A 12783-nucleotide genomic window follows, 5' to 3' on the forward strand; every position below is an offset into this window, starting at 1 on the left:
CCTCTCTTCCTCATCTTCCTCTCCCTCACTGGTTCTCTCACGTACATAAATATATTCGAAATTCTCTTATGTAAGCTGGTTAAAAATAGTCTTCTTATTTCAGTGTGTACTTGAACGAGACTCTCATAGCTGCTCCTCTCACCGAAAGAAACATATTATTTTGTTAGAGGCTGCACTTAACCGAACGTAAGCTTTAAACACAGGTTAGGTAGAGGGGTGGTGTTAACGGGACTGGCCCAGGATATAGTGGTTCCCTGACTATAACGAGGCCCATCATTTAGTTATCACCACTCTATAACGTCAAACTAATTATACCGACCATATCAACTAAACCTGTATTAGTTTTGACCTCAATATTCTGTTTATCTTACTTTTGTGAACAACTCGGTAAATCTGTACTAGCAGTTACCTAAACCTGTATATATGGACCATTTTAGAGGATGTTTAATGGGGCACTCACTAGCGTCATATCTAATCATTTAATGCAGCAGATGATAGCAGTGCCTGTGCGTGCGTGCGTGCGTGCGTGCGTGCGTCGTTCGTGTGTGTGCGTGTGTGTGTGTGTGTGTGTGTGTGTGTGTGTGTGTGTGTGTGTGTGTGTGTGTGTGTGTGTGTGTGTGTGTGTGTGTGAGAGAGATAGTGAATTTGAATTATTACCATGGACCGCAGCTAGTTTATTGTGCACCCTATGCTCATCTTGTGAGCGGTAGCACAAAAAGGATTACAGTGGCGACAAAGGATGTTTATCAGACCCCAGTTGTCAGGATATTGTGTTACAGATTATTTTCAGTACATTATTTGTATAGTTCGGTATATACGGTTTGTTTAGCTATTATATGCCAAGTGTGGATACAGCCTTAGTATATCAGCTATCTTACCATCAGATAAAGTGCTGTATCACTGCACACACAGTGTGTTTGGATCTATCCCTATAAGGCTCGAGTTTTTCACGGTCTAAGACTTAGTGTTGGAGTGTGTGGCCATGTGTCTGGCCACACACTTTACATTTAGTCGTGTTCACATCTGCCTTTTTTTTTTCTTTTTTACGGGAGTTAGCCCACCCGGGCACAGGTCGAACGACCCACAACGGGGCCTGGGGGGCGAAAAAATAAGAATAGAAAAAAATAAAAAATAGAGAAGAAAAAGGTTATGCTGTGTTAATCTACAATACGAAGATGTCGGAAAACCAGCTTTTTAAAGTGAGACAGATTGTAATTTGTATGGAAACACAGAAGAAGGCAGATCATTCCACAGTTTGGCTGTGTGAGGGAAGAAGGAGGTACTATAACGGGTTATTCTAGTGTGACCGACATCCACAGAGAAACGGTGGGCACCGCGGGCAAGACGAGTGTTACGAGCCCACGGCCTTGCCGGCGGTACACAGGATGCCAAATACACCGAACATTGCCCGTTAAAGTACCTGTAAAAGAGAGAAAGTGAAGCAACATTACGGCGAAGAGAAAGGGAAGAGAGATTATCAACTTAAGGAGGAGAGTCAATAAGTCGAAATGATGTGACGAAGCAAGACCAACTTTCATAACCAAGATAATACAGGTATCATATAATCTTTCTTCTTTTTTTATAGAGATAACTGTTACCTGTGATTTGCTTCTTCTTACACGTATTGCCTTAGTCTAGCTCAGTCGTCTTGAGGCAAGTGTAAGAGAAGTTCAGGGACTGTTGTCTGCTGATACTTTGAGTGTTAGTGTCTGCTGAAGGCTTGAGTGCTGTCGTCTGCTGAAGGTTTAAGTGCTGCTGTCTGCTGAATGTTTAAGTGCTTCTGTCTGCTAAAGGCTTAAGTACCGATGTTTGCTGAAGGCGTGAGTACTGTTGTCTTCTGAAGGCTTAAGAACTGCTGTCTGCTGAAGCCTCAACGGTCGTTGTCTGTTGAAGCTTTGATTGCCTTGACGTGACATAGTTTCAAGTGTCTTACAGTGCCTCTCTGGGTGTTCTCATCGACATACAAACTTCCTCTCGCTTCAGATTTTGCTGAAGTTTGCCGTCTTGCTGAAGGACCGCTGAAGTTCCTAGTTTTTGGTGGTTACTGAGGTTTCACCTGCTGAATCATGAAGCCTCCATCAGTTCTCTTCATCACGTTAGTATTGATCGGTAAGTGTGTGTGTGTGTGTGTGTGTGTGTGTGTGTGTGTGTGTGTGTGTGTGTGTGTGTGTGCCAAGGATCAAGCGTTAACTTCCGGTGGTTGATCAGTATTCATCGACAGTTTGATTTAAAATTCAAAACTCATTATGGGTAACGGAAATACTGGAACTATCAACCATATACCTAACCTAACCCCGTCAGTGTTACCAATGTATCATATTAATAACCCCGTCAGTGTTACCAATTTACCATAATAATAACCCCGTCAGTGTTACCAATTTACCATAATAATAACCCCGTCAGTGTTACCAATAAGACCATCACCTATAATTACACACCTGGATAGCTCTCCTGGTCTGGACGCGTTTAACAGTACCAATAATTCTTGGGTATAAATATATGCTTTCCACTTCTCTAAATCTCGTGAATTTGCTGTCCAAAAAAATGCGAATTGGATTTTGGGGAATATTTTGGGGAGGGAAATTATGAGTACGTGAAGTAGCATACAGAGCATTGTACTGTAGATACTGTACTGTAGTGGCTTAGAGTTAACAAGGTAGTGAGTGTGAAAGATGGCACCCGTGTAGAAGATGTTGCTAGAAAATAAACACTAATAATAATGAAAAATACTTATATCGATAAGTTATTATTATTGTTATTATTATTATTGTTGTTGTTGTTGTTGTTGTTGTTGTTGTCGTCGTCGTCGTCGTCGTCGTCGTCGTCGTCGTCGTCGTCGTCGTCGTCGTCGTCGTCGTCGTCGTCGTCGTCGTACCTGTCTCCCTGACCTAGGGTGAGGTAGGGTGCTGGGTCATGTAAGCCATCATTGGGAGGTGTTGTGTGTAACGTGAAACTTTTTAAATCACGATAAATTTCACGAACTTTTTCCCTTGTGTGCAATATTAACCCCTTGAATACAGTAGATTATCTTTCTGTGTTAAGCCGCTCCCTCACTACAGCTGCAGATGTTCAGGACATCCACCACGTGGTCCGGGTAGGTCCTTCAGCATGGCAGCCGGAAGGCTGAAAATATACAGTTGCATAATTGGGGAATGGGTCTCTTGGTTGACAAATAATATACAAGTAACATAAGTGATACAAATATGATATATAATAACTAGGTGAGGAGAAGGTCAAACTACAGGGCATTTCAACATAGTGACAGTGCAAAAAGTAAGATTGACTGGGAGTGAATACACTGGTTGATTACAAGTTGTTGATAAATTTTACAATGGTTGGGACTGGGCTGTTCTTATAGCGATCAGTTCGTGCTTGTATGGGCTGGATGCGGTTGTGGTGTCGAACAGCAATTCTCAGGCGAGGGACCTCAAGTGTGTGTGTGTGTGTAATAATCACACACCTATAACTATCCCTCAGCAAGTTATCTACGAGTGAGTCCTGCAGGGCAGATAAAGTTAATCTCACTATCACTCAGACGCGGTAATCCTCCTATTGCTGATGTGAGAGATGACTTTGGGGATTTTATTTCTGGGAATAAAATGTAATATATTTTTTATTTGTTGATAAAGTTTATTTATTGTCTTTAGATTGTGTGTGTGTGTGTGTGTGTGTGTGTGTGTGTGTGTGTGTGTGTGTGTGTGTGTGTGTGTGTGTGTGTGTGTGTGTGTGTATGTGTGTGTGTGTGTGTGTGTGTGTGTATAATAATAATAATAACTAACGGTTTATTGAAAGAGCATGGCAGCAGGAAGGCTGAAAATATACAGTTGCATAATTGGGGAATGGGTCTCTTGATTGACAAATAATATACAAGTAACATAAGTGATACAAATATGATGTATAATAACTAGGTGAGGAGAAGGTCATACTACAGGGCATTTCAACATAGTGACAGTGCAAAAAGGTAAGATTGGCTGGGAGTGAATACACTGGTTGATTACAAGTTGTTGATAAATTTTACAATGGTTGGGGCTGGGCTGTTCTTATAGCGATGAGTACGTGCACGTATGGGCTGGATGCGGTTGTGGTGTCGAGCAGCAATTCTCGGACGAGGGATCTCGAGTGGTAGTAGCAGCCGGTGTCGAGGATGGTGCAGAAGCTTCTCACCAAATTTGCAGATGAGGTCGTGGTGATGGTCAGTGAGAGCCGAGAGGGTCAGTGTGTTGAGCGCTTCTTGATATGTGGAGTAGGAAGGGGAGAGAATAATCTTGCATGCCCTCTTTTGCACTTTTTCTAGGTGTTTACGTTGTGTGGCATTTAGGGAGGAAGACCAGGTGGGGGAGGCATAGGTGAGCTTAGGGAAGTATGAATGTTGAGTCAGCACTGAGGCTCGTGTGCAGGAACTCCGAGGGACTGAGTCGGCGGAGGAGGTGGAGACGGAAACTGGAGGATTTGACACTGACGTGTGTGTGTTGTGTGTGTGTGTGTGTGTGTGTGTAACGGATCCTGGGGCTGTGTTCATCCTCTGGTCTCTCTGCTTTCAGCTGAGTACAGTGCTCTGGGTGTGTGGTAGTGAAAGGGTAGTGGTGAGGTATAGTGGTGAGAGGGTGGTGGTAAGAGGATGTGGTGGTGGGGGGGGTGATGAGGAGGAGATCTTGATGGTTAGGGGTGGAAGGAGTTAGTTCATTATGGTTTTACCCAACAGCTGGTGTCTCGCAAGTGTGGAAGATGGCCGCGCCATATTCGTGATGATGATGATGTTAACGTTTCTGTCTATCTGTTAACGTTTCTGTCTATCTGTTAACGTTTCTGTCTATCTGTTAACGTTTCTGTCTATCTGTCAACGTTTCTGTCTATCTGTCAACGTTACTGTCTATCTGTTAACGTTACTGTCTACTGTTAACGTTTCTGTCTATCTGTTAACGTTTCTGTCTATCTGTTAACGTTTCTGTCTATCTGTTAACGTTTCTGTCTATCTGTTAACGTTTCTGTCTATCTGTTAACGTTACTGTCTACTGTTAACGTTTCTGTCAATCTGTTAACGTTTCTGTCTATCTGTTAACGTTTCTGTCTATCTGTTAACGTTTCTGTCTACCTGTTAACGTTTCTGTCTGTCTGTTAACGTTTCTGTCTATCTGTTAACGTTTCTGTCTATCTCTTAACGTTTCTGTCTATCTGTTAACGTTTCTGTCTATCTGTTAACGTTTCTGTCTATCTGTTAACGTTTCTGTCTATCTGTTAACGTTTCTGTCTACCTGTTAACGTTTCTGTCTGTCTGTTAACGTTTCTGTCTATCTGTTAACGTTTCCGCATCTATCTGTTAACGTTTCTGTCTATCTGTTAACGTTTCTGTCTATCTGTTAACGTTTCTTATCTATCTGTTAACGTTTCTGTCTGTCCTGTTAACGTTTCTGTCTATCTGTTAACGTTACTGTCTATTAACGTTTCTGTCAATCTGTTAACGTTTCTGTCTATCTGTTAACGTTTCTGTCTATCTGTTAACGTTTCTGTCTATCTGTTAACGTTTCTGTCTATCTGTTAACGTTTCTGTCTATCTGTTAACGTTTCTGTCTATCTGTTAACGTTACTGTCTATCTGTTAACGTTTCTGTCTATCTGTTAACGTTTCTGTCTATCTGTTAACGTTACTGTCTATCTCTTAACGTTTCTGTCTATCTGTTAACGTTTCTGTCTCTGTTAACGTTTCTGTCTATCTGTTAACGTTACTGTCTATCTCTTAACGCTTCTGTCTATCTGTTAACGTTTCTGTCTATCTGTTAACGTTTCTGTCTATCTGTTAACGTTTCTGTCTATCTGTTAACGTTTCTTACTCTTTCAGTATTTTTGTCTGTATCTCTCTCTCTCTCTCTCTCTCTCTCTCTCTCTCTCTCTCTCTCTCTCTCTCTCTCTCTCTCTCTCTCTCTCTCTCTCTCTCTCTCTCTCTCTCTCTGTCTCTCTCTCTCTCTCTCTCTCTCTCTCTCTCTCTCTCTCTCTCTCTCTCTCTCTCTCTCTCTCTCTCTCTCTCTCTCTCTCTCTCTCTCTCTCTCTCTCTCTCTCTCTCTCTCTCACTCTCTCTCTTTCTTTCCAGGATGTTATAGTCTGACCAGAGGTGAGGAGGAACCCTTACACCTCTCCCTACCTACTAAGACACCATCTCTCCAGCATCTTAACACCCCAAAGACCCAGAGTGATGATGACTTATCTCGTGAAAGCAACTCCTCCTCAAAGGGTGAAATTCCTACCAACAATGATCTTCCACCAGTCGTTAACGAAACTAATAGATTGAACTCTACCCGCTCGTTCAACACTACCAACGGAGACGCGACCTTCGTGTTCAATGCCACCAGCACTCAGAGTCCAGACTGTCCCATGTTGTATACCCGTGTAGGTCGTCGATGCATCGCTCTCATCACCAATGGAAAGGTATTTAATTAACCCTTTGTGGATGATATTTGTTAACCTTTTGAGAACTGTGTTTAAGCGTTTAGGGATGATGATTTAACCATTTTTAGGAATGATGGTTTAACCCTTTGAGGACGATGATTTAACTCTTTAAGGATTATGGTTTAACCTTTTAAGGATGATGGTTTAGCCCCACAGGTACACGTCAATAATTCCTTTGTAATATTTTATCCACACTAAAAGTAAGAGAAAGTCACCACCCCTTTGATTAATTTGCTCCTGTAAACACCGGTAGGGTAATTAAGGTGATGTACAGGTGGAAAGATAAATGAATTAATTTCTACTTCCCTACCTCACCTGTCTACCTCACCTGTGTACTGCCCTACCTCACCTATCTACCTCACCTGTCTACTTCCCCACCTCACCTGTCTACCTCACCTGTCTACTTCCCTACCTCACCCTGTCTACCTCACCCTGTCTACCTCACCTGTGTACTTACCTACCTCACCTATCTACCTCACCTGTCTACTTCCCCACCTCACCTGTCTACCTCACCTGTCTACTTCCCTACCTCACCCTGTCTACCTCACCTGTGCTTCCCCCTCACCTGTCTACCCCTCACCTGTCCCCACTTCCCCACCTCACCTGTCTCCACCTCCCTACCTCACCTGTGTACTTCCCCACCTCACCTGTCTACCTCACCTGTGTACTTCCCCACCTCACCTATCTACCTCACCTGTGCACTTCCCTACCTCACCTATCTACCTCATCTCTGTACTTCCCTACCTCACCTATCTACCTCACCTGTGTACTTCCCCACCTCACCTGTCTACCTCACCTGTGTACTTCCCCACCTCACCTGTCTACCTCACCTGTGTACTTCCCTACCTCACCTATCTACCTCACCTGTGCACTTCCCTACCTCACCTATCTACCTCATCTCTGTACTTCCCTACCTCACCTATCTACCTCACCTGTGTACTTCCCTTTACCCCCACCTGTCTACCTCACCTGTGTACTTCCCTTACTCACCCATTCACCTCACTTGTTCACTTCCCCACCTCACCTGTGTGTATCTCTACCTACCTCACCTATCTACTCCTCACCTGTCTACTTCCCCACCACCTGTCTACCTCACCTGTGTACTTACCTACCTCAACTATCTACCTCACCTGTGTACTTACCTACCTCACCTGTCTACCTCACCTGTGTACTTACCTACCTCAACTATCTACCTCACCTGTGTACTTACCTACCTCACCTGTCTACCTCACCTGTGTACTTACCGACCTCACCTGTCTACTTATCTACTTCACAGGTCACTTGGCCCGAAGCGAGACTCTTCTGTAAGTCAATCTTCGGGGACCTTTTAACCTTCTCGAATGCCACTGACTACATTGACCTCCTCCAGTATCTCCAGACCTCCAGTAAGTGCCATGTTTGACCTTTGATAAGTGCCATGTTTGACCTTTGATAAGTGCCATGTTTGACCTTTGATAAGTGCCATGTTTGACCTTTGATAAGTGCCATGTTTGACCTTTGATAAGTACCATGTTTGACCTTTGATAAGTGCCATGTTTGACCTTTGATAAGTGCCATGTTTGACCTTTGATAAGTGCCATGTTTGACCTTTGATAAGTGCCATATTTGACCTTTGATAAGTGCCATATTTGACCTTTGATAAGTGCCATGTTTGACCTTTGATAAGTGCCATGTTTGACCTTTGATAAGTGCCATGTTTGACCTTTGATAAGTGCCATGTTTGACCTTTGATAAGTGCCATGTTTGACCTTTGATAAGTGCCATATTTGACCCCAGGAAAATGCCTTATCTTCCTACCTTACCGTGGAGAGTGACAGTAGTCTTGACCTGGACACAAAACAAGACAAAACACAAAACTAAGACTATTTTTTATTTTTTATTTTTTTTTTTTTAGCGAGATAATCACGACATTAAAAAAAATCATTAAGGTTCTATATTATTATTTTTAGTCATTATTTATAAGCTTTATGTAAAATAGATTTTAAAGCTTTTGAACTTTTACGAAAACGACTACAAAAATTCACCTGATTCATTGTTTTCCAGAGAAGATATTTAAAACACCTAGCCTAACCTAACCTAACCTAACCTAACCTAACCTAACCTAACACCCAAATATCATCTTTACTTCGTTTTCCTCACCTTCAGAAGCGAGCGTCGACCTGTGGCTTGGAGGCTGCGAGACGATGGGGAGGTGGAGGTGGGTGACCGATACTCCCATGCCTCTAGGTTCTCCTTATTGGGCTGCCTTGTGAGTTCTACTTGATGCAATGTTTAAAACTACTCTCTGCTTAGGTTAGGTTAGGTTAGGTTAGGTTAGGATAGCTTAGGTTAGGTTAGGTTAGCTCTCCTGGTTTTACAACTTTCTCTATAAATTTTCGTTTTATCTTTTACACAGTACACATGACTCGTTCTACAGGGACTTATATACGATACCACGACACTACATCCAGCCTCCTTACGCCTACACCACTGATCTGAGGGATCCTTACTGGTGAGTTAGTTAGGATTTTTGTAGCATTGGTGATATTGTTATTATTATTATTATTATTATTATCATTAATAGAAATAGCAGTAGTAGTAGTAGTAGTAGTAGTAGTAGCAGTAGTAGTAGTAGTAGTAGTAGTAGTAGTAGTAGTAGTAGTAGTAGTAGTAGTAGTAGTAGTAGTAGTAGTAGTAGTAGTAGTAGTAGTAGTAGTAGTAGTAGTAGTAGTAGTAGTAGTAGTAGTAGTAGTAACACTAGTCTTCCTCACACAGGTGTGGCGGCAATAACCACCAAACACTACTTGTACCTGAGCGTCCATTACAGTAACCAGAGGAAGAGTCCATTGTGTGAACTGACGACTGATCAAGTGTATGTCGCTCGAGAAGCATAGTGTCCTCTGTGGGTCCATCCCTAGTGGTCCTTCTCTGGTATATTGGTCCATCCCTAGTGGTCCTTCTCTGGTATATTGGTCCATCCCTAGCGGTCCTCTGGTATACTGGTCCATCCCTAGTGGTCCTTCTCTGGGGCATATACACACACATACATACGTAATTACTAAGAACAATTATTAACCTGTAACAATATAATTACACAAAGAATGTATGAAAGTTTATATAATTCTTATGAGATAAAATGATCTCTAAGTTAAATTAACATACATCATATTAACCCAAGTCTGGTAATAACTTCTCACTAGACATTCATACAAACTTTTTTCATATTGTAATTTCACAATTTCTCTAGTAACATTATATCAGTCTATAATCATAACTGCTCCTCAGCTTAACTGGTACATAAGTTGTGGTCCATTGTTGTATCATCCAGCGCTCATCATCTAACCGGTTACATAACATCTTCAGTCAATCCACACCTAAACACTTAAACCCCTGAAATATTTATTAACATAGGTAATATATTTCAGGTAAGATAAATAACAAAAATATTCACTTCAATCACTATGGTTCACTTTACAAAAGAAATAAATTATTAAGTAATTCACATTAAGTAATAAATCATATTAAATTATAACTAATATATCCCTATTCATCTTAATTAATAAAAACTGTAATATCTCTTTCATATGTTCACTATTAAGTAAATTATGTTCAATTAATTTATAAATCAGTTTAATCTTTGAAACAATATCACACATTTATCATTATATTAATAAATATTTTAGTTTATCATTGTTTATCAAATAAATTCCAATGTTTCACTTCTCCATTTTATTTATACATCAAGTATTATTACCTAATCATTATGTCACTGATTAACAACTAACATATATTCATCTTACCATCTCTTCGGGTGTTTAACAGACTTATATTATAATTAAAACCCTTAGAGAGACTTAAAGCACGTCTGTTCCGTTTGACGTCTGATCTAAGAGTGAGGAACACCCTTCCCCCATACCCTGTACAGTAGGTCTGGCTCTGTTAGATCACTGGTTTAAATTCCAGCTTATAATTAATACAGCCTCAGGGTATGTTATGTTAAATATTTCGTTACATTTCTTCAAATTAAAATTTTTCTACTAATTATTTAAGTGTTTATAACCCTTAATGATGGTATTCCACTTACAATTCTAGGTCAATCTCTACTCTCAGTGTTTAACAATTTATGATTTAGTCTTAATCATCAATCAATCTATCGTGGAATTAATATTTAAAAAGACAACATCAATAATTTACTGAGAAAATCATATACGTAAAACAAAAACTTAGTTACATTTTACAAAATATTTACACCCTTTAAGTATTTTTAATTAACTTACAATAATTTAATACTTACATATTATTTCATAGTGATCATCTTACAGTGTTTCTTCATACAATTCTTCAGGTTACTTAACAATCAAAGGATAACAACACAATGTAAGGATTTCTTTATACTCTTACTTATATTTGATGATTTTATTTGTTTATTTCCCATTAATTCTAACATATGAAAGGTGTTTCTATATTATTATCTTAAACAATTCTATGTCACATAATAACATGTGTGTCTGCTGCTTCATACGATCAGTGAATTGAAGAAAAATTTCTCTATCGTGTTTCATATGATTAATGAAATATACTGAAACATACTAATACACACTAGTATACATAAAATAATACACACATCAAGGTACTTATTCTTACTACAGCGCTATCAACCAGAACAACCTCAATCACATGGACTAATTGCTTTAAGGGTCATTAGCGGGACTTAATTACCCTAATGACGGAGTATTGACCTCGCATCCTTAATCAGTGTGTTAAAGAGAACTTGAGTTAAGGAGAAAAAAAAAAGTTGCCGACATCGACATTTGGATGAAGAGAGAAAACTTCGGTAAAAATAATATGTTGAAAACTCCGGGATTTTTGGGGTATAAAAGATAGATAGATAGATAGATAGATAGATAGATAGATAGATAGATAGATAGATAGATGGAGGGATCGGTGGATTAACAGGACAGTTGAGGAAGACTTGTGTTAAGGTTTTGATAACGGGTGAGGTCAAGGGTCATTAGCAACACAAATTGTATCCTTTAGGTTCAGGTCTTGATTCAGAGAGGTGAGGTCAGTCTGTATTGAGGTCTGAGGATAATCTTAATTTTGAGTGAAACAAAAGGAAACTTCACAAAGAATTATGTTTTTTGTTATCACAGTAAATTTATTGTTGGGGTAAGGTGTTCGCTGTAGTAAGGTGGTCGCTGTAGTAAGGTGGTCGCTGTAGTAAGGTGTTCACTGTAGTAAGGTGTTCACTGTAGTAAGGTGTTCACTGTAGTAAGGTGTTCACTGTAGTAAGGTGGTCGCTGTAGTAAGGTGGTCGCTGTAGTAAGGTGGTCACTGTAGTAAGGTGGTCACTGTAGTAAGGTGTTCACTGTAGTAAGGTGGTCACTGTAGTAAGGTGGTCACTGTAGTAAGGTGGTCACTGTAGTAAGGTGGTCACTGGAGTAAGGTGGTCACTGTAGTAGCAAGGTGGTCACTGTAGTAAGGTGGTCACTGTAGTAAGGTGGCACTGTAGTGGTCAAGTAAGGTGGTCACTGAGTAAGGTGGTCACTGTAGTAAGGTGATCACTGTAGTAAGATGGTCACTGTAGTAAGGTGGTCACTGTAGTAAGGTGGTCACTGTAGTAAGGTGGTCACTGGAGTAAGGTGGTCACTGTAGTAAGGTGGTCACTGTAGTAAGGTGGTCACTGGAGTAAGGTGTTCACTGTAGTAAGGTGGTCACTGTAGTAAGGTGGTGACTGGAGTAAGGTGGTGACTGGAGTAAGGTGGTCACTGTAGTAAGGTGGTCACTGTAGTAAGTTGGTCACTGTAGTAAGGTGGTCACTGGAGTAAGGTGTTCACTGTAGTAAGGTGGTCACTGTAGTAAGGTGGTCACTGTAGTAAGGTGGTCACTGTAGTAAGGTGGTCACTGTAGTAAGGTGGTCACTGTAGTAAGGTGGTCACTGGAGTAAGGTGGTCACTGGAGTAAGGTGGTCACTGTAGTAAGGTGGTCACTGGAGTAAGGTGGTCACTGTAGTAAGGTGGTCACTGGAGTAAGGTGGTCACTGGAGTAAGGTGGTCACTGGAGTAAGGTGGTCACTGTAGTAAGGTGGTCACTGTAGTAAGGTGGTCACTGTAGTAAGGTGGTCACTGTAGTAAGGTAGTGACTGTAGTAAGGTGGTCACTGTAGTAAGGTGGTCACTGTAGTAAGGTAATCACTGTAGTAAGGTGGTCACTGTAGTAAGGTAGTCACTGTAGTAAGGTAGTCACTGTAGTAAGGTGGTCACTGTAGTAAGGTGGTCACTGTAGTAAGGTGGTCACTGTAGTAAGGTGGTCACTGTAGTAAGGTGGTCACTGTAGTAAGGTGGTCACTGTAGTAAGGTGGTCAC

At 40.9% G+C, this 12783-nt stretch overlaps 1 protein-coding gene across 1 annotated transcript; it reads left to right on the forward strand.

Moving 5' to 3' along the window:
• The first annotated feature begins 1648 nt into the window (after positions 1-1648).
• On the forward strand, positions 1649-10138 carry LOC121879143. The gene is made up of 7 exons (XM_042385745.1): positions 1649-1820; positions 1984-2109; positions 6085-6419; positions 7717-7825; positions 8586-8688; positions 8836-8934; positions 9199-10138. Exons 2-7 carry the CDS (start codon positions 2067-2069, stop codon positions 9311-9313), a joined length of 804 nt encoding a protein of 267 aa, XP_042241679.1. The 5' UTR covers positions 1649-1820; positions 1984-2066; the 3' UTR covers positions 9314-10138.
• The last annotated feature ends 2645 nt before the right edge of the window (positions 10139-12783 follow it).

This window comes from Homarus americanus, unplaced genomic scaffold, assembly GCF_018991925.1.
Source record: "Homarus americanus isolate GMGI-L3 unplaced genomic scaffold, GMGI_Hamer_2.0 scaffold16886, whole genome shotgun sequence".
Taxonomy (NCBI): domain Eukaryota; kingdom Metazoa; phylum Arthropoda; class Malacostraca; order Decapoda; family Nephropidae; genus Homarus; species Homarus americanus.

What these genes read in the sequence shown, in the direction of transcription:
- LOC121879143 (XM_042385745.1), top strand. Translation starts at nt 2,067, where the DNA reads ATGAAGCCTCCATCAGTTCTCTTCATCACGTTAGTATTGATCG. An exon ending in CTCTCATCACCAATGGAAAG is followed by an intron (nt 6,420 to 7,716) that starts GTATTTAATTAA and finishes TCTACTTCACAG; the next exon opens with GTCACTTGGCCCGAAGCGAG. An exon ending in CCAGTATCTCCAGACCTCCA is followed by an intron (nt 7,826 to 8,585) that starts GTAAGTGCCATG and finishes CCTCACCTTCAG; the next exon opens with AAGCGAGCGTCGACCTGTGG.